At 36.8% G+C, this 20,304-nt stretch overlaps 1 protein-coding gene across 1 annotated transcript; it reads right to left on the reverse strand.

The window, feature by feature from the left end:
- Positions 1-918: 918 nt before the first annotated feature.
- Positions 919-20,005, reverse strand: MOB1A (MOB kinase activator 1A). Its single transcript, XM_082851287.1, has 6 exons — positions 19,809-20,005; positions 16,416-16,582; positions 11,652-11,745; positions 10,062-10,195; positions 5,805-5,968; positions 919-4,685 (listed from the first exon to the last, which is right to left on the reverse strand). Exons 1-6 carry the CDS (start codon positions 19,820-19,822, stop codon positions 4,608-4,610), a joined length of 651 nt encoding a protein of 216 aa, XP_082707413.1. The 5' UTR covers positions 19,823-20,005; the 3' UTR covers positions 919-4,607.
- Positions 20,006-20,304: the final 299 nt, after the last annotated feature.

Raw genomic sequence — 20,304 nt, forward strand, 5'->3', positions numbered from 1 at the left:
TCACTGACATCTAGTGGTCAGCAACAACAATGCAGGCTACAGTGTCCAAAACTACCTCAACAGCACTGGGGTATTTGCTAAAGAAGGCTCAAAGCATGGTTTGGACACTGTTTCTGGCTGTGCAGCTTCAAAGCCAGACTCTGGCTCTCCCAAATATTATTTGAGTTCTTCTACTCATTTATAAAGTTTAAAATAGCTTTCAAACTTAGCCATTAGACACCTTCACAAACTTAACACTTTCGCAACAGATTTTAAGTTTACTGAAATATAACCATCAAAAAAGAAAGTCCAAATTTTGATTACTAGCTTACCCATACCTTTATACAAAATGAGTGTTAACCCATATTATTTAGCCACATTCGTTAAGTTTTCATTAACTCTACTCAAAAAAGGTCGAAACAATTCTAGCAATGATGTTTTGAATGGACCTAAAATTAGGTATCTGTCATTTGAACCTCTAAAAATAATACTTCTCCTATAATAATGAAAAATGTGTTTCATGTGGGGAGAGGTGTCTTACGGATAAGCCGAATACTAAATTTCAAGGTCAGAAAATTAGTAAGTCTAGTCTTTCCTCTTCCCTTTTCTCAATCTCACAACCAGGAATGTACAAAAAAGGTCAAGAGCTTGGTTAGCATGGTAAGAAGGAGACAACTTATTTTTTGTCTGGGATAGGTTTTAGCCACTGCATCCAGAGGCACAGTCTGTTCCTTGGGGGTGGGCCTGCTATTACAAGATGTTTAGTTCATTTAGGAACTTCCCTTTCTTCTAAGAGTTAAGAAAACATTTTTGCTACTAAATGATAAGCAAAGGTAACCTTCCACAGAACCTGCAAAAATCTCAAGTTTCACATTTAAATAGAAACAAGTGTGTTGAGACATACTTTCATCAGTCCTTCCTTTCTTTCAATATATTTTATTCTGATGAAGTTACAAAAGTAGATACAAAATATATTTTTTTAAAAGTACAGTTAACTGACTTAGAAAAATAGATAAAGCCCCTAAAGGTTTAAAAATACAAAATAAATTTTCAGGTAAAGAACATTTAAAAATATTTTAGATGATAACCAAGACTAACTTAAACTATTTTAAATGTAGACCAAACATAGAATGTTGTTCTATAATAAATCTATAGCACACTGGTAATCCATTTGGATTTACAGAATACTTGTTTGGAAAAGAACCTGATAATGAGAGAAAACCCAAGTGAATTTCAATGCAGTTGCTTCAATAAAATTACTGCTATCACAGGTAATATCAATAGCATCCCCCAAAGCCCTTTACAGTCTGAAATATCAAAATCTAATGCAAAACAAAGGAACACTGAGGAACTACTTATTTTCCCTCTTTGCCAGAATTGTACAATAGTAAAAAACCAAATCCAGTTACTGAACTGATATTAGGAGGAAATAATGTCCCTGTTGAAGCTGCTTAGTTTGGTGTACCAGCTGGTATTTTCAGGCCAGAATTCTAGACAGGAGAGACAGCCTCGTACAACCAGGCAAGGGTAACAACAGCATCATGACTGGAGTTGCTTAGAAACAAATTTCTAGGACTTATACTCTTCAGTAATGATTTATTTATGCTTATAAGGTGATGATGTTATGGTTAGAAGCTTCTCCACTTCTAATGTGACCTCACTGCTCAGAGAGAAGGCCAAGAGTATAATCAAGAAACCTCAACAATATTTGAAAAATTAAAATCACCACCAGAATTGTTCCTCTTGCATTACTAGAAAAACCTTCCTCTTGCTGTTATCAATGTAATGATGAATACAGATGTGCATTTCTCAAGCAGCTACATGAGCTAGGGATCTACAAGTCTAAGATGAAAGGAAATACTTTGTTAGCTGGCAGCTCACTAAAAATCACTTTATTCACAGTTTGGAGAATAAAGGATACATCTGGCTGTCAATACAAAAACTGTAGTACAAGGAAGTTGCACTATTTAAACAAAAACCTGCACTAAAATCATGGGTTGGACAGTACTTGCTAAATTATGCAGTTAATCCTATGGTGCTTTAATTTCCAGGCCTTTAAAAAAAACTTTCCAGGCCAGAAGTTTTTTTTAAAGGCCTGGAAATTAAAGCACCATAGGATTAACTGCATAATTTAGCAAGTACTGTCCAACCCATGATTTTAGTCAGGTGTGAAGGGCAGTGATCAGACACTGAGAGATGACTTCTGATTAGGAGGAGCCAGGCGAATGAGTGTTACTCAGGGAGATAAATCAAGATTGAGAGGAGTCAAAGAGAGACTGATTTCTTCCAACTTTAATCAAAGGTTGGCCCTCCGGCCAAGTCAGAAAGGTGTCATCCTCTCCCTATTCTCTCCCCTTCCTCCAACTCTCCTGTTCTCAACTCCCTGGCCTTGTATGTAAACAAATAATGTTAACACCAATGTTTAGATGCATTGTTGGTTAAGCCAGATTAGCTTGGGAACCTAGTAATGCTTTTATTTTTTTTTTAAAAAAAGGACATTCTGAATTACCTGAATCCCCAAATTACCAACAAATTTTAAAATTTATGTCCCATTATTAAGCTGCCTCTACTACTGTCCTAAATGTGGCCATCTTTAGTTAGTTTTTGGGCTGAGTCATGAAGAGAGGGAGGATTTCTACCACTGAAAATAAATGGAGAAAAGTGAGAATCCTTTTGTTTGATGATATGTGAAATATTAGAAATGATGAAAGTACAATCCTAGGTGAGAAATATTTCATTCCTTGCATACTTAAAGCCAACAATGTTCAAAGTCAAGAGTCAGTAACATTCTAGGTGGCATGTAAAAACCGTCTTTCTTGTTTGGAAATGATCAACATAAACATACAGAATGCGTGACAGGGACTTTGGATATTCTTAAAACATGGATTATGGAATGTTTCATAGAGGGCTTTTCTCTTTTTTTTCATAAGGGATTTTTCTACTCTTTATTTCCCAAAACAACGATGTACGGTTTCAGCCTAAATCAGATAAAATGTTTTGTTTCCTTTAAAATTCTACATATATTTAAGAATTTATTGAAATTGGATTATTACAAAAATGGAGTTTCTAAGCAACTCTTTTCTTTACATTCTAGTGCAATAATAAAAATAAAACCCTATCAAATTTAACCTTAACCAAAGGTATCAAGATGGAAGATGGTGAGTACTTTGCAAAAAAAAATCATAGCTCTGAAACGAAGAACATTGATGAAATTAAAGTGTTGCCAGTCTGGCAAGTCTTTAGTAATATGTGTGCCTCATTACATTTTAAACAGTCTAAATCTTAGAAACCTAAAGAAAATTAGATCTTTTCTTCCTTAAAGATTCTTTTTATCCCAATAGAAATAGAATAATTTCAAGTTTTAATACAGAAACAAAACAGAATAAAATCCCAATCCATCCTTTGACTATTAACAGATGAAGTTTTCTTTTTTTTTTTTTTAACTTATCCCATTTTGTCTCCTTTAAACATATTACCCCCCCTCGCCCAACACACACACACATTAAAGAACAGGCAGCACATCAAACTTTTAGCTGGGTTATAAAATGTGTACACCTTCAAGGTTTTTTATTGTGGTTTTCCTTACGTTTTATCCTTATTGGGATAAGGTTCGTGCATTTCTACACTACACTTAACTAAGTCTCAAGTCACAATAAAAACGTATAAAAGTAGTTTCTTTTTAAAGGAAAACTCAAAATAAAATAGTCAAGTACTCTGAATACTTTCTTCCATTCTCCTATCCAAATTTTAAGGCCTCTGAAACAAACATGAATGAAAATAATGGTTTATGAGACCCAAATTTGTCATAATTTTTTGGAAGTTTTTCTTTTCTCAGCCAAAACCTACATATTAAAATTAATCTGAATGAAGCATTTCAAAATAAAAATCTGCAAGACAATCCTTAGATGCCTTAAAAACATTATTTGATACACACACACTAAAAATTTAGATAGGTTTATGTGAATAAAATCCCAAATAAAGATTAAAAAATAAAGTCCTTTTAGAAATGACTTTGGTTACTCCCATACCACGTCATATGATGATTTAAACTGCAATCATGGATTTTGAAAAAATATACATATATATAATCTTACCTATAAAAACACTAGCATACAAACTTCAAACTACAAGGTTATCCAAAGTGACACAAATGTTCTAAATCTTAAGGAAATTTTAGAACACCTCTTCTATTTGTAAAATAAAAGCAGAATAAAACTGATCTGTGATTGCATTATTAGGAAATTTGTTCTGGAAACCTGTTAATAAATTATTGGAAATTCTTAATATCCATCGTGCTGTCACCTGAAACAGAGTCGATCATCTTCTTCAGTAAAAGAGTAAGTAAACTAATAAACTACAGGTTAGTCCTCACATTCTACAACCAAGTATGGCTCTATGGCAGTAACAGCAGTGGTCACACAGTGCCTCAGATTCAGCTGTGTCCTGAATTTCTCACTCTGAAGGTATTAGGCCAACCTACCTTTGGGACAATTTTATCAGTAGACACAGACAATAGGTGTCTTTTTATCTTGTTTTCTTAAAGTTTGTATCACTAGTCTATAACAGAAAGCAACGAGATAGCTCTAGCAGTAGATGAAGCAAGAGGGTAACTGTTCTAGAAGAAAAATTTATCTGTCTTTCGATCCAAGCTTCTCAATTAATTCCTGAAGAGGTGCCAACTCACGCCTATCAATCAGATTAAACTCCTAAAATAAAGAAGAAAAATAAAATTTAAAAACAGATCTAAAATTAAAACTCTATAAATGTCATTGAGAAGGGCTTCCCAACCCTAGCTTTCTGAAATCCAAAAGAATGATGAAATAATCTCTATGAACATTTTAAAATGGGGTCATTTTTACTCCCTGTTTTAAAATACAGGGGACTTAATAAGTAAGCAACCGTACATATTAGCATGATCCTGTGTAAAATCAAAATCGTAAAATGTCTGCATTTACACAGAAATTATCTGAAAACTATACACTGAACCATTGATAGTGGCCTCATCTGGGGCAGCAGACCTTTTACTTTCGTATATCTATATCTACACTCTATCTATGCCATGCAATAATCTCAGAAGGAAAACAAAGAAGAGAGCACAGTACATTCTCCTTTGTGTGGTACATAGAATTGTGACATACAATATCTACTATAAAACTACCTGCTTTCCCTCCAAAATATCTAGAGAGACATATTTATATTTTACATATAGAATTATATATCTCGAAAGTTAGGCTAACGAGTCCCTATTCTTTGATATCTTTTTCAAACAGTGTGAATTATTTTGACTTTAAAAAGTTCTAATTCCAACTAAGGGCCCATAAGGAAATAGGCCACACCTCTGAAGAGGGTGGTTCTTTTTGAAGTTTCTAGCTGCTGGCTTTGTAAGATTTGGTCTGAAGTGGACTTCTGGAAACTTAACCCAAGATAGTAGCTAATGAGTTCTTCCAAAAGTTTCTCTTTTAGGCATAGACATCTCATGAAACAACCCAACCATAGATGTTTTCCCATGGCATCCCTTTACCCAGCGGTGGCGATGGAACAGGAGGGGATGGACAAGCTTTCTTGAGTGTTTGGTGCTTCTTGTCATATCTTAACCAGAGACCTGGGGCAGGTCTCTCCAGAGGCAAAAGGTCCAAAATGGGGGTAATGGTTTCTATGCTGCTACGCACATCAAAGAAATAAACATGGAAAAGGGAACAAAACACGAGAACCCTGCATGCTTAGCTCTACATCTATAAATAAGACTCTAAAAATTACTCTATATAAACTACCAATCCGGATATGTCCAGGTCAAAGGACACAAAAGTCAACGCAGTTCAACTTACCTGAACAAAGAAAATAAAGTGCTTAAAGGAGGTGTTGAGGTGGGCCTCCTCCTGCAGCTGCATCACAGAATCAAAGTGCTGGTGATAAATATGGGCATAAACCCTGAACAGACGCTTTAGAATGGTCTTTGCCACAGACATAAAGTTTTTAGGAAATGGGACACCTGTAATATAGGTATGTATCAATCAGTCTTTTATCAATTCAAGAAAAATAGCAGAAAAGTTTAGATGCTGAAATGAGCAACTCCAATACACAAATTCACAAATACAAGCCTATTTCCATTTTTTTTAAAAGGCAAGGGAAACCCCCCCCAAACCTAAGTATATGAGGTATCCTCACATACCACACTTTTCCTGACTGCCTCAGAATAGTAGACACAGGTATCAAGTTATGCAAGATGATGAGGAATCAAAAACAATTTTAGTTGTTTAATACAGGAGAGTTTCTTCCTAAAATTAAATGCAACCAGTTTTTTCTTCTTTTTGGCTGCACGTCGTGGCATGTTGGGATCTTAGTTCCCCAACCAGGGATTGAACCCACGCCCCCTGCACTGGAAGCACGGAGTCTTAACCACTGGACCACAAGGAAAGTCCTGGAGAATAAGTATTTTTGACTATAAATAGAAAATTTTTACTTTTTAACTCTAAAAAAATTTTTTTACACAAACACATACACACTCAACCAGGACTGGAAACTCTCCCGAGCAAAAAAAAAAAGAAAGGCACACTTTGAGTCATTATTATCTACTGTCTACAAATAAAAAGTATTTCCTCGGGGCTTCCCTGGTGGCGCAGTGGTTTAGAGTCCGCCTGCCGATGCAGGGGACACGGGTTCGTGCCCCGGTCTGGGAAGATCCCACATGCCGCGGAGCAGCTGGGCCCGTGAGCCATGGCCGCTGAGCCTGCGCGTCTGGAGCCTGTGCTCCGCAACGGGAGAGGCCACGACAGTGAGGCCCGCGTACCGCAAAAAAAAAAAAAAAAAAGGTATTTCCTCTTCTGAAGTACTCTGAAAAGCCAGTTTTCCTTCTTAAACTAGGATTCTTCAACTTTTTATTTAATTTTTTAAAGTGCTATTTTCATTTTCCTATAGTCTAAGAAGGGGAATAATACTTTCTGTAAAGGGGAGGAATGGCACCTCCCTAGTTTTCAAAGAATATAAACACCTCCTTAGAAAAGAACTGGGAGAGGACTTAGTCATCTCTCTCCAAGCACTGCAGGTGGGGATGTGACTGGTTGCATTCCTGAGAATTTTGGTTGACAAGACCAATGTTTCTTAGAAAACAGGGACAGGAGAAAGACAATACAACTGGCACTGTGTGTAGCTAACAAACACATAAGAAGGCATCTGCTTCCAAAATAACCTAGATTAGTTGGCCTTAAAGGTCTGTTCCACTACACTACTCTTGAACATATTCTTTTCTCTAATCTTTCAGAAAACAAAGGCTGTCACTTTCTCCTTCCCTGCATTTTGTATTCTTTATTTCTCAACCAGTCCTTAATAGCTTGAAATTTAGTATAGTTTGCTCTTGTTAGCTGATGTGTGTGTGTGTGTGTGTGTGTGTGTGTGTGTGTGTGTGTGTGTGTCCCCACCCCCCACCCTTAGTCTTGGTAACAACTTGCCTTTTCACACATTATTCTGGGGCTTATGGACATGTTTTTTCTGGACTTGGTCTTATATTCATGTACTGAAAAGATGGATTTAAGTCAAATCCTTTTTCTCTCAGAATTCGCAAATGGGCCCCATGCTATTAAAAAGAACATTAAGAATTTTAAAAAAAGAATTAAAAAAAAACAAAGAAAAAAACATTAATAAGTTGGATATATTTGTTTAAAAATGAATAATAGACAGTTTTGTCTAATAAGAATAAATAATTAGCATAAGTAAGCTCTGGATAATAGCCTAATGAAGGGGGAAAGAATTCCAGAACATTAGGATAAAATACTGAAGAATTGGGAAGCCGAGGAAAGAGAATAATGACAAAAGTATTCTTTACCTCCATAAGAGGGAGACTTTAATAAAGAAATATACAAGTGATTTGTTTTAATCTAAGCAGCACTTTCCAAGCAAATTTAACATTCAGACACACCCTATACACAATAAACGATCTATGAGAAAGGAAACAAAAGGTTTTATAGAAAGGAAAAGTTGACCAAAAACAAACAGACCAAACAACATGATATAAATTTTTCTCCTGAAAGAGCCTCTGATTAGACTTCAAAAAGGAATCTGCTATGTTCTGAATGTTTGTGTCTCCCTCAAAATCATGTTGAAATTCTAACCCCCTAGATGATGGTACTAAGAGGTGGGGCCTTTGGGGGTGATTAGGTCATAGGGCATCTGCCCTCATCAATAGGATTAGTGCCCTTATAAGAAAAAACTCAACAAAGATGATTTCCCTCTCTGCCATGTGCGGATACAACAAAAACACTGCTTTTTGCTATCTGTAAACCAGGAAGAGGACTTATGACAGAACCTGACCATGCTGGCTCCTGATCTTGGACTTGCAGACTTCAGAACTGTGAGAAATACATCTCTATTGCTTATAAGCCCTCCAGTCTCCAGTATTTTTTGTTATAACAGCCCGAACAGACAAGACAGAATCCAACAATATGTTGTTCATAAGATACCCTTATACTGAAAGTGACAAGGACCAATCACATCCATGAATACCAATGCCAAAATCTTAATCAAAATAGCAGAAATAAAAAAAATACTCTTGCAGCGGAACATTAAAAAAAAATGGAGAAAACCTTATGATCAACAACAGATACTAGAAGAGTATCTGATAAAACCCTATAACCAACTTGATTTTTAAAAATTCACATACCTCTAACCAAAAGCAAGATTCCTACTTAATGCTGAAATACTAGAAGCACTCACATAAAAGTATACAAGAAAAGGATGTTTGCCATCATCACCATTAATCAGTACTGCTCTGGAAGTACTAGTTATTGCAATTAGATAAGAGTTACACAAGCAGTATATTTATCAGAAAAGAAGAGGTGAAATTAATATTATCTTAGTATGATGTAACTATATACTTTAAAAACTCAAGAAAACCAATCCAAAAGAAACAATCAGAATAGTTTTCCTATATACTAAACAATAACCAGTTAGAAACCAGATTATCAATAAAAACATTAAGTGCCTAGGAATAAACTTAAGAAACCTGAAGGACTAGCATAAAGTAAAATACAGAATCTTACACGAGGAAATAAGAAATAATTAAAAGACATGAATAAATGAATATGAATTGTTCTTGGATAGGAAGACTCAGTATTGTCAAGAGAACGAGAATCCCTACATTAATCTACAAATTGAATGAAATCATAATAAAAATCTCAGTTTTTATTTTTTTACCTTGCAAAATGTTTCTAAATTCTTTGGAAGAACAAATTTTCCAGAATAGCTGTAAGTATTCTGAAAAAGAAGAGCAAGGAAGAGGGACTAGCCCTACAAGATGTTCAAAGATACATAGCCATGGTAATTAAAACAGTGTGGAATTTCTAAAACAATAGATAAAGAAATTAAAAGACTCCAAGATATATGTCAATTTGGTGTACACATATGATAATGAGGGGATAAAAGACACATGTATTCGATAAATGGTACTGGACAAACTAGCATTTATAGTTGGAAAAAAGTAAAGGGAGCACTGAGAAAAAATTCCTGACAGAACAAAGATTAAAATAAAATGCAAAAACAAAACCACAAAAGTACTAAATAAAAGCATGGACAAATATTTTATAATTTGTAAGTAGGAAAATCCCTTCTAATCATTGTATTAAAATCCAGACATCATAAAGGGAAAGATTAATAGGTCAAAATAAGAACATTATACATAGAAAAAAACCTCATAAACAAGACAATACGGCAACCCAGGGAAAAAATACACACAACATGCATGACAAAGAGCTAATAACCTTAACATAAAGAAATAGAAAAAGGATATAAACAGAAAACACACAAGGATCAATAAACCAAAAAATGCTCAATGTTATTGATATTTTTTAGAATGTACATTATACTAGAAATTTATTTACCCATATTAGAAAAGATGAAAAACTGAGTAACAACTAGTACTGATGAAGAAACACAGGCAGACACAAACATGGCTAGAAGGAGTATACATTCACAAACTTTTTGGAGAGGAATTTGGCAGTCTTTATTACATTTTTTTATAGTAACAGAGCATTAAAAAGACAATAACACACTTATCTTTTAAAAAGAAAATTAGTTTTACAACATTAACTCACCAATTTTAGAAGGAAAAAGAGTTTCATCATCAAGTTGATCCTGAACCCAAGTCATCAAATAGTCAATGTATTTTGGTGCAGAACATTTGATTGGCTTTTTAATATTAGTACCATCTGCCCAATGATATTCATATCTGGAGAGAAAAAAGTTTTAGTGATAAAGTTTTCAAAAACATGTTGCAACTTGTAATCAAAGTAGGTTCACAGTTTGTCAACAGAAGTTATATATATAGTACTATAGTATAGTATAGTATATATTTTTAGTAAATTACCTAAAGTTCTACTGAAGATTACTTGAGAGTTCCCTGTAGAAGTACAGTTGACGCTTGAACAATGTGGGTTTGAACCACACAAGGTCCACTTACAAACAGATATTTTTCAATAGTAAATACTACAAGATCCACGGTTGGTTGAATCTGTAGGTGCAGAGAACCATGGATACGGAGGGCCGACCATAGTTACACTGTATTCTGAAATGTGATGGTAATAAATGGAAAAGAAAAGGAAGCCAGTATGGCAGCTGGCTGTGCCAGAATCTGTTTTACAACACAGCCCTGAGAAAAACAAAGGAACTGCATTCCTGTCTGTTAGACAGAGGGTGCTGAGGACTGGGTAAGGTGCTGATGGATCCACCACATTCTGAGCTTGTTGGCCATTAAGTAATCATCAACAGAGCCAAGATTATAAAACCCTGTTTCTTGGAGAGGGTTTTAAAGAAACAATCTTAGGCATGCGTCTTTTTCTACCTCACCTTTGCTGAGCTAGAATGATTAATAAGACTTAATCAAAACTTCACTGTGTGAAGCATTTAAGCCAAAGATAGTTTGAGGAATAAAACTTAACACTTCACAAAATAAAAAACATCTCTCCTAAAATAACATAATAAAAATAGGACTCAAATTCATTGGGGCCCTTCCTTTTTTTCCTTTACATCTATAGCAAATTCAGAAAGGACTATTTTTTCCCAAGAGGTAAATATCTTGCTACCATCTGTCATCACATAAAATCAATCATTTGTTATAGGAAAAAAGGCCGGAAGGACACACTAAAATGTTAATTCCATCACATCTTAACTTTATGGGTGATAAAGAGTTCCATCTCTTTCTCAACATTTCTAGAAATTTATGATAGTCAAAAAAATTTTAATCTAGCATTTTTAAGCCAGATAACTAAAGCAGCACAATTTGGAGGTAACTAACAGTAAAAAGCACAACAACAAAAAAATCAAATATTAAAGGGTCAACTAAAAACTATTCCAAGAAATTAATTTAAAATCCAGAAACAGAACCATAAATATTAATAAAATTGAAAAAAATAACTTTTGTAAAAGCAAGATAAATCTAACTCAAATTTCTTTACTTTCAATCCTACTACTGAATATTCATACTTAATATAATGCAATTATAAAAAATCAAAATACTGGGTACCACATACCGAACTATTTAATAACTAAAAGCTTATAGGTAAACTTTTTGTTTTCACAAGCAAATGGGTAAGAAAAACAAGTCTTTATTATTTAATTTATATCAATTGGTGATTAGCTTTATTTGGTAATAATTCAAATACCTATATAATAGCCAGTATATGTACCTTGGACCTGCAGACATGACTGGACAGCTTGCTTCAGTGCAGAATTCTGTGATAGTTCCATATAACATGTTGATCTGGTTGAAGAAATCCACAGCTGGAAAGATAATAGCAAAACTGTGTTAAAATGTCTGTGTAAACACAACAAAACATCAGACCTCTCAGTCGGAGGATTCAGCCAAGAATCCTCAGGAGATTCAACAATCCAGGGGCACATAAATTCTCTTTCTAAGTTGTTACACCTAAGTAAAGTTAACTTTTAATATACATTAACTTTTAATATACTAAGCTTTTAAACAGCCTGTAAGCAGGAAAATAAAATATTAGGGATAATTCTAACGTAATGGTGATTATTACATTAGAATATACAATTTGATCATATACAAGCAAATGAAAAAATCCATAGCTTCTTACCAATCTGGACCAGACAATATCATTTGTGTTGGGAAAGAGAAAAAAATCGTTGCAGAATATACTGGGAGGGAGGTGTATCAGCTGTGTCGGGCATTTAAAAAATCTAGTTCATCATAAAAAATTGAGACCTAGTGCATATTGAGGACATAAAAAAGACAGGAGATAATGCCCCTTCCCCTAGAGTCTCCAGCTAACAAAAGGGACAAAATTAAAAGAGAGGAGTAATACAACATATAGGAAGATAGCATACAAAGGCCAACAATAAGTGCTAGAAGAGTTCAGAGAAAAGGCAACATCTCGAGGAGCTGAGATAGTCAAGGAGTACTTCCTAAAGGAGCTTCAGCTAGATCTGGAAGAAAACAGAAGAGGAAGGGGGTAAGAAATGAACTTAACTGAGTGAAACATATTACTCTGTGCAAAGAGAAGCACATAAGCCTTGGCAAGCTTTTTAAAAAGTGTCTTAGTTCCCCATCTAAAAGACTACCTAAAAAATCAACTAGGGCTTTTCCAAGTTTCTTAGAAAACAAATCAATATTCCACCATGTCAAAAGGAATTTTATACAAAACTCCCTCACTTATAAACCTTCCTCTTAAATTAGTCATGTTTCTAAGAAAGTAATACTTAGGCATTCAATTCATTCAAAACAAAGAGTGTGCCCAGATGGTGTGCTGGTTTATTGATCTGTTCTCAAAATACGGTCCAGAGATCCCCTGTTTCAGAGGGGAATCTGTGAGGTCAGAAACATTGTAATTGCTCTGAATTTTCACTCTCTCTCAGGAGGCACAGTGGAGTTGTCCAGAGGCTCCATAATGTATGACATCACAACAGACTGAATGCAGAAGCAGATATGAGAATCCAGCCAACCTCCTATTAAGTCAGACATTAAATAAGATTTGCAAACCTGTAAAACAATGCCACACTTCTCACTAAAATTTATTTTGGAAAATAGTCATTTTTCATAAAAATATATTTATGTTAACATGTATTTTAAAATAAGTATTTAAACTTGCTCAGTTTTAATTTCTAACACAGTATCACTAAATATAACCCACATAATTAAAAGCCCTTTAAGTTCTCAATAATTTTTAAGAGAATAAAGGGATCCTGGAACCAAAAGGTTTGAGAACAGTTGATTAGAGCATTAAGTCTCAAAGAAAAATTGAAAGCTGAAGGTCAACAGATGCCTTCAGAATAAAAGATGATATACAGATGGCCAACAGACACATGAAAAGATGCTCAACATTGCTAATTATTAGAGAAATGCATATCAAAACTACAGTGAGGTACCACCTCACACCAGTCAGAATGGCCATCATTAAAAAGTCAACAAATAAATGCTGGAGAGGATGTGGAGAAAAGGGAACCCTCCTACACTGTTGGTGGGAATGTACCAATAAATTGGTGCAGGCACTGTGGAAAACAGTATGGAGGTTCCTCAGAAAACTAAAAATAGAGTTACCACATGATCCAGCAATCCCACTCCTGGGCGTATATCTGGACAAAACTATAATTCAAAAACATACACGCACCCCTATGTTCATAGCAGCACTATTCACAATAGCCAAGACATCGAAACAACTTAAATGTCCATCAACAGATGAATGGATAAAGATGTGGTACATATATACAATGGAATATTACTCAGCCATAAAAAAGAACGAAATATGGGACTTCCCTGGCGGTCCAGTGGTTGAGACTCCACACTCTCAATGCAGGGGGCATGGGTTCAATCCCTGGTCAGGGAACTGAGATCCCACATGCCTCACAGTGCAGCCAAAAAAAAAGAGAACAAAATAATGCTATTTGGACCTAGAGATTATAATACTAAGTGAAGTAAATCAGAAAGAGAAAGACGAATACCATATGACATCACTTATATGTGGAATCTAAAATATGACACAGGGGCTTCCCTGGTGGTGCAATGGTTAAGAATCCACCTGCCCAGTGCAGCAGACATGGGTTCGATCCCTGGTCCAGGAAGATTCCACGTGCCGCGGAGCAACTAAGCCCATGAGCCACAGCTACTGAGCCTGCGCTCTAGAGCCCACGAGCCACAACTACTGAGCCCACGTGCCACAACTAATGAAGCCCCCACGCCTAGAACCTGTGCTTTGCAACAAGAGAAGCCACCAGGATGAGAAGCCCTCACACCGCATGTAGAGCAGCCCCCGCTCACTGCAACTAGAGAAAGCCCACACACAGCAACCAAATACCCAATGCAGCCAAAAATAAATAATTAAAATCAATAAATTTTAAAAATAATAAAAATTTAAAAATAAAATAAAATATGACACAAATGAACCTATTTATGAATCAGAAACAGAATCATGGACATAGAGAACAGACTGGTGGTTGCCAAGGGGGAAGGGGTTGGGGGAGGGATGGAGTGGGGGGGCTGCGGTTAGCAGATGTAAGCTTTTATATATAGAATGGACAAACAAGGTCCTACTGTATAGCACAGAGAACTATATTCAATATCCTATGGTAAACCATAATGAAAAAGAACATAAAAAAAGATGTATGTGTATGTATAACTGAATCACTTTGCTGTATAGCAGTAATTAACACAACACTGTAAATCAACTGTACTTCAATTTAAGAGAAATCAAAAAAAAGAATGAAAGATAATAATTTGAATAAGGTTACAAAAAAGGGGTCTTTTCTGAATAGATAATATGTCACATGGTTCACATGCCAAAAGATAGATAAAAATATACAGTGAAAAATCTAAGTTCCAACCACTCCAACTTCCCCCCTACACACAGGTAACTACTATACTAATTTTTCTGTGTCGTGCCCCCTAAGTTTCTTTATCCCATCTAACACAAAAGATAACACATTACATAGTTCTACACCTGATTTTTTTTCTCTTAGTAATATGAATAATGGCTTTTTAATGAGTTGAGAAAAATAAAATTTTTCTTAATGTGGCTACTAGAAAATTTTAAATTCCATTTGTAGCTCACAATGTATTTATTTCTATTGGACCACACTGACCAAGGCAATGATTATCAACAGTTGAATATCACATAAAAAGACAACTAGACACTATGGAAATATCTACACTGTTGGAAGTATATACCACCACCTACGAAGTAGTGTTAAACAAAATCAAACCTGAATCTGATCAAAGCTCCACATCTGTTCTAACATGGTAGCCACTAGACACACAGGGCAATTTACGTTAAAATGAAGTTAAACTTAAAATTCACTTCCAGTCACAGTAGCCACATTTCAAGTGCTAAATGGCCACAGTGAAGATATACAACATTTGCCTAATCACAGAAAGTTCTCTTGGACAGTGCTGCTCTAGATTTAACATTTACAGGAAATAAAAGAACAAGATAATGGACGCCTTGGGGATGTTATCAGCAAAACTCATTCTGTAGAAAACAAACTGGTTTCTTCAACAACAAAAAGAGCAAGGAAAAATAACTGCAATGAAGGGCAACCTGTGAATTAAGAGATTCAAGAAACATATGTACAGGGCTTCCCTGGTGGCGCAGTGGTTGAGAGTCCGCCTGCCGATGCAGGGGACACGGGTTCGTGCCCCGGTCCGGGAAGATCCCACATGCCGTGGAGCGGCTGGGCCCGTGAGCCATGGCCGCTGGGCCTGCGCGTCCGGAGCCTGTGCTCCGCAACGGGAGAGGCCACAACAGTGAGAGGCCTGCGTACGGCAAAAAAAAAAAAAAAAAAAAAAAAAAATTTAAAGATTCCTGGAACAACTAAAATTCCTAATAGACTTAAACCCTATCATCCAGAACTGATCTCATCTCAGAAATGATAGACACTAATATTCAAACCTCTAGCCTCAGCATATCCTTCCATGTCATGCCCTTACTTCTTGAATTCAGAGTGACTTTCAGCTCATGGGTCCCTCTGTTTTCTCCCAATCTCTCAATTTTCTTCTGACTACTCCTAACTCACAATAATCAAGTGACTGACCATAACAACTGCACTTGACTTTTCTGTATACACAGGCAGATGAAAGCTGCTGGGAGTGGGGGCATAACTATGAAGATGGATTCCTACAAAGTCATGTCCACCACAGGTAGAATCTTTGTATTTATCAATCTTTCATTTGACCTTACTCAGCAATTCAGACCATTCTCCTCAGAGATAACCCCAAAGTACTTTTCATTTCTCCTCAGGTCTTTCTCTATTTAACCACACAAGCTACAATCAGGTACACTCTGAAGAGAACACACTTTGGATGTATTTGCACTTACATGTTTCTTTACAGATAATCTGTTTTACTAAGACAGCTACATCCATAAGAAAGTTCATTAACAAAAAGATTTTAGCAAAATCTTCTTATAAACCAGTAAAGTTGAAAGTTACTAAGAACTTACTGTTAACCGCAATCCATTCATTGAGGTCCTCTCCCTCTGGCAACATAACAGCTTGTCTCAGATTCCCACTTCCTAGAGTTGCTTCTGCATGTTTTAAGAGTTCATACTGATGAGATCCTTCAGGGATATTCTTCTTTGGTTTGAATGTTTTAGAAGAGCGGCTACTACTGTTAGGTTAAAAGTAAAAGTACATCAATTTTTAGGACCGGAAGCAGAATGACAATTTTAGGCATATAAATTGTTTTGAAATTTAAAAATATTCCCTGAAAAGTGCCAAGATGGGGGGTAGGGGAGGAGAGAATAAACACAATAAAAGAAAGAGTTATATTTTTTCCCCTACATAGAAACAGGATTAGCAGCACAATTTCACACAGAAGGCAATTTTGCTATGCCTCATGAAGCAGTCTGGTGTAACAGAAAGGGCACCTTAACCAAAAGAAGAAAAAACCTGGATTCTAGTTCTTGATCTGCCACTAACTATGTGACTGCCTGAGAAACCTAACCTCCTTTGGCCTCAATTTTCACCTAATAGTGCTGTGAGGGTGTTAGCTTTAAGGTTCGTATAGCTCAAAAATCCAGTTTTCTGTATCAAAATATTTGTGATGCCATCAAAGCAAACCAGAGAAGTAGCACTAACATTTTAGAGTTTATAGCACAGAAAATAAATGAGACAACTGGTTTTGGGGGGGGGAAAACAAGTTTTTATTCCTAACTCACACCATTCCTAAGGAAGGTCTTCCTAACATGACACAAAGCCCAGAAAAAATGGACAGCTTTCTAACGGTAACAATTAAAACTTCAGTAATTCAGAACAAGGAGACAAGTAGCCAAAAAAAGTACTTGCAACATATATTAAAAATATTAACTAAATTATAAAGGGCTTTTATAATCTGTTAAGAAAAAGGCAAAGAATGCTTTAGAAAAATGGGCTAAGGAGATGAATACACAATTCAGAAAGAAAAACAGAATGACAAATGAACATATGAAAAGCTGTTCAATTAAAATTAGATTTATTTTTCCTTAACCTGTCAGAAATCAGAACAATTACATTAAGTGTGGGATAGGGTAGAGCGAAATTAGTACTTTAATTCACTAATAGTCAAAGTGCATTAACATTTTAAGAGGGCAACACGGCAATATCTATTAACACTGAAATGCTTCTCAATCCATCCCTTCTACTTCTAGGTGTCTCTCCTCGATATGGATAAGGATGTGTTTCCCAAGATTATTTTTAATAGCGAAAAACCTGGAAATGATCCTAGAGCTTACTGGTAGAGGAATGAATAACTATGATACATCTATATCATGGAATACCATACAGTAGTTAAGAATAACAAGATAGAGGTACTTGTATTCACACCGATAGATCTCAATACATGCTTAAACATATTACAGAATGAAATGTACAGCAGAAGCCCATTTTGTAAATGCATAGAAAGTGTCACCCATCAAACTGATCGTGGTGATTACTTCTAGGAAGGGGAAGGGAATAAAACTGAGGACTTTCACTTTACCTGGGTAATTTGAATTTTAAATAAGACTGATTATGAAGTAAAAAGGAGTTATGAAAACAATAAAAATCAAATATGGAAAGTTTGTGTTTAACATGATAAAGAGCTAAAGTTAATAAGGAAGTACTAAATTAGAGGGAATGGTCCTTTCAATAGAAACAAGCTGTGAATGACAGGTAGCTAAATATTTTCCGTACTTAGCAAGAAATGATGTCTCAAGGTTCAGTAAGATCTTCATCTAAATTAAGACTTTCGTGCTTCAAATGGCACCATCAAGACAGTGAAAAGAATCCACAAAGTAGGAGAAAATATTGCAAATCATAGATGTGATAAGGGACTTGTATCCAGGATAAAGAATTTTTACAACTTAAAACCAAAAAGACAACCCCATTTAAAAAATGGTCAAAGGATCTGAATAGACATTACTCCAAAGAAGATACACAAATGGCCAATAAGCACGCAAAAAGATGCTCAACATCATTAGTCATTAAGGAAATGCCAATTAAAATCACAATGAGATACCATTTCACGTCCACTTAGGATGGCTATAATCAAAAATGCAATTAACAAGTGCTAGGGAGGGTGTGGGGAAATTGAAACTCATACAGTGCTGATGGGAAGGCAAAATGGTGCAGTGCTTTGAAAAAGTCTGGCAGTTCCTCAAAAGGTTAAACATAGTTACCATATAACCAGGCAATTCCCAAGAGAAAGGAACACACACGTACATCCAAGTTTATAGCAGTATTATTCATAATAACCAAAAGCAGAAACTCAAATGTCCATCAACAAAACAAAGTTTAAAAGAAATAAAGAGCCTCACATTTAGGTCCAAAAAGCAAATAAGAACTGTGCATCCACAAAACAGAAAAAAAGACTGGGGGGTGGGGGGAGGGTAGTGGTGGTTTCTAGTAATATGGAAATTTGCAATTAAAATATAAATCATAAAGATTTTTTAAATGCTAATCATACTCTGAAGACTATACGCTTAAAAAAATAATCCAAAGGAGGGGAAAAGCGATTTAGACTAAGATAGTCTCAGTAGTCCTATTTTATAATAGCAAAATACTAGAAAGAATCCAAACTTCTCACAATAAGAAACGGGGTAAACTCTGGTTATGAAACACTATTTTAGATGTCAAGTATGTGGGTGATGCCCATAACTGAAAATGGATTATTTATTCGCTCATACAATACATATTTAAGCAACATGCTAGGTAAAGAGAGCCACCTGAGAAAAATAAGGTGCTAGAGCAATGCTTCTCAAACCTTAATGCGATTAAGAATCATCAGAGAATTTACAAACTTTCCCATTGAAGGCTCCTTTGGGCCCAGACGTTATCTCTAAAATAGGATTCTACTGAGTTAAAAAGAAGTTAGTTAATTATACAAATTCACAAAGTGGGCTGAATCAGAATCGGATGCAAGGCCTGAAGCTTAACTTCAGCGGCACTCCCACATTTTCCTGGGGCGGCATTTTTCCGCGGGGGTAATTTAATACTGACGATAATAAAGCTGGACGTACGGTGGAGTAAAAATCTAAGTCAGCATGCATCGTTACTAAAAGGCTCGAGACTCAAGACAAATTGAGACCCCCCAGATCGTCCCTCTGCCCTCAGGTGCCCTCGGGCGGAAAAGTCTGGAGGCACTACCGGCCTCAGGGCCTTTCTACTCCCCAACCTTCTCGCTCCGCTTCCTTTGCCTCGACCTTCATCTCCCTCTGCTTCTGCCCACATCCAAGCCTCCCCCGTGACCCAGAGCGTGGGCAAAGCAAGCGCCGGGCACCCGACCCCGGCCCCGGGGACCCGCCCTCGCCTCAGGCGTCCGTCCGCCCCTCCCGGGCCTCGGCCCTCAGTCCTGGAGCCCTCGACCGGGCCACACTCACAAGAGGAAGCTCATCTTCTATCCTCGGAGGGGAGGGGAGGGGCCGCTGGCCCCTGCCGCGGACAGGATTCGGAGCCCGCGCGGGACCAAGGGGGAGCTGAAGGTCCTCAGCCAGCGGACAGCGGAAGCCCGCGCCGCCGCTGCTCCGGGCCGGGATCGAGCTGGGGCAAGCAGGTGAAAGCAACTGCACCCGCCTCTCCCCCCTCCCCCACCTTACAGACCCAAAATGCGGAACCAGCAAAATCTCGCGAGCTAAGGCTTCGTTCTGCTCCTCCCCGCTGAGAGGGTCTCGAGAGGCCGCTTTTCGCACCGCCCGCTCCTCCGCCTCAGCCAATCAGCAGCCTCTAGGCCGGGACTTCCGCTGCCGGAGGCGTGGTGGAATTGCGGTCTTCGGACTGGAAGAGCGGCTGAGCCTGTGCTTGGTTGGAATTGTTGCTAATGTCTTGCGTGTTCCATCTCACTAGGTGTCAAGGGGCCTCTGTGAGGGCAAAAATTTT

The sequence above is a fragment of the Leucopleurus acutus genome, assembly GCF_964270905.1.
Source record: "Leucopleurus acutus genome assembly, chromosome: 12".
In the NCBI taxonomy this organism is placed as follows: domain Eukaryota; kingdom Metazoa; phylum Chordata; class Mammalia; order Artiodactyla; family Delphinidae; genus Leucopleurus; species Leucopleurus acutus.

What these genes read in the sequence shown, in the direction of transcription:
- MOB1A (XM_082851287.1), bottom strand. An exon ending in TGAATGGATTGCGGTTAACA is followed by an intron (nt 11,746 to 16,415) that starts GTAAGTTCTTAG and finishes TTATCTTTCCAG; the next exon opens with CTGTGGATTTCTTCAACCAG. An exon ending in GTCATGTCTGCAGGTCCAAG is followed by an intron (nt 10,196 to 11,651) that starts GTACATATACTG and finishes TTTTCTCTCCAG; the next exon opens with ATATGAATATCATTGGGCAG.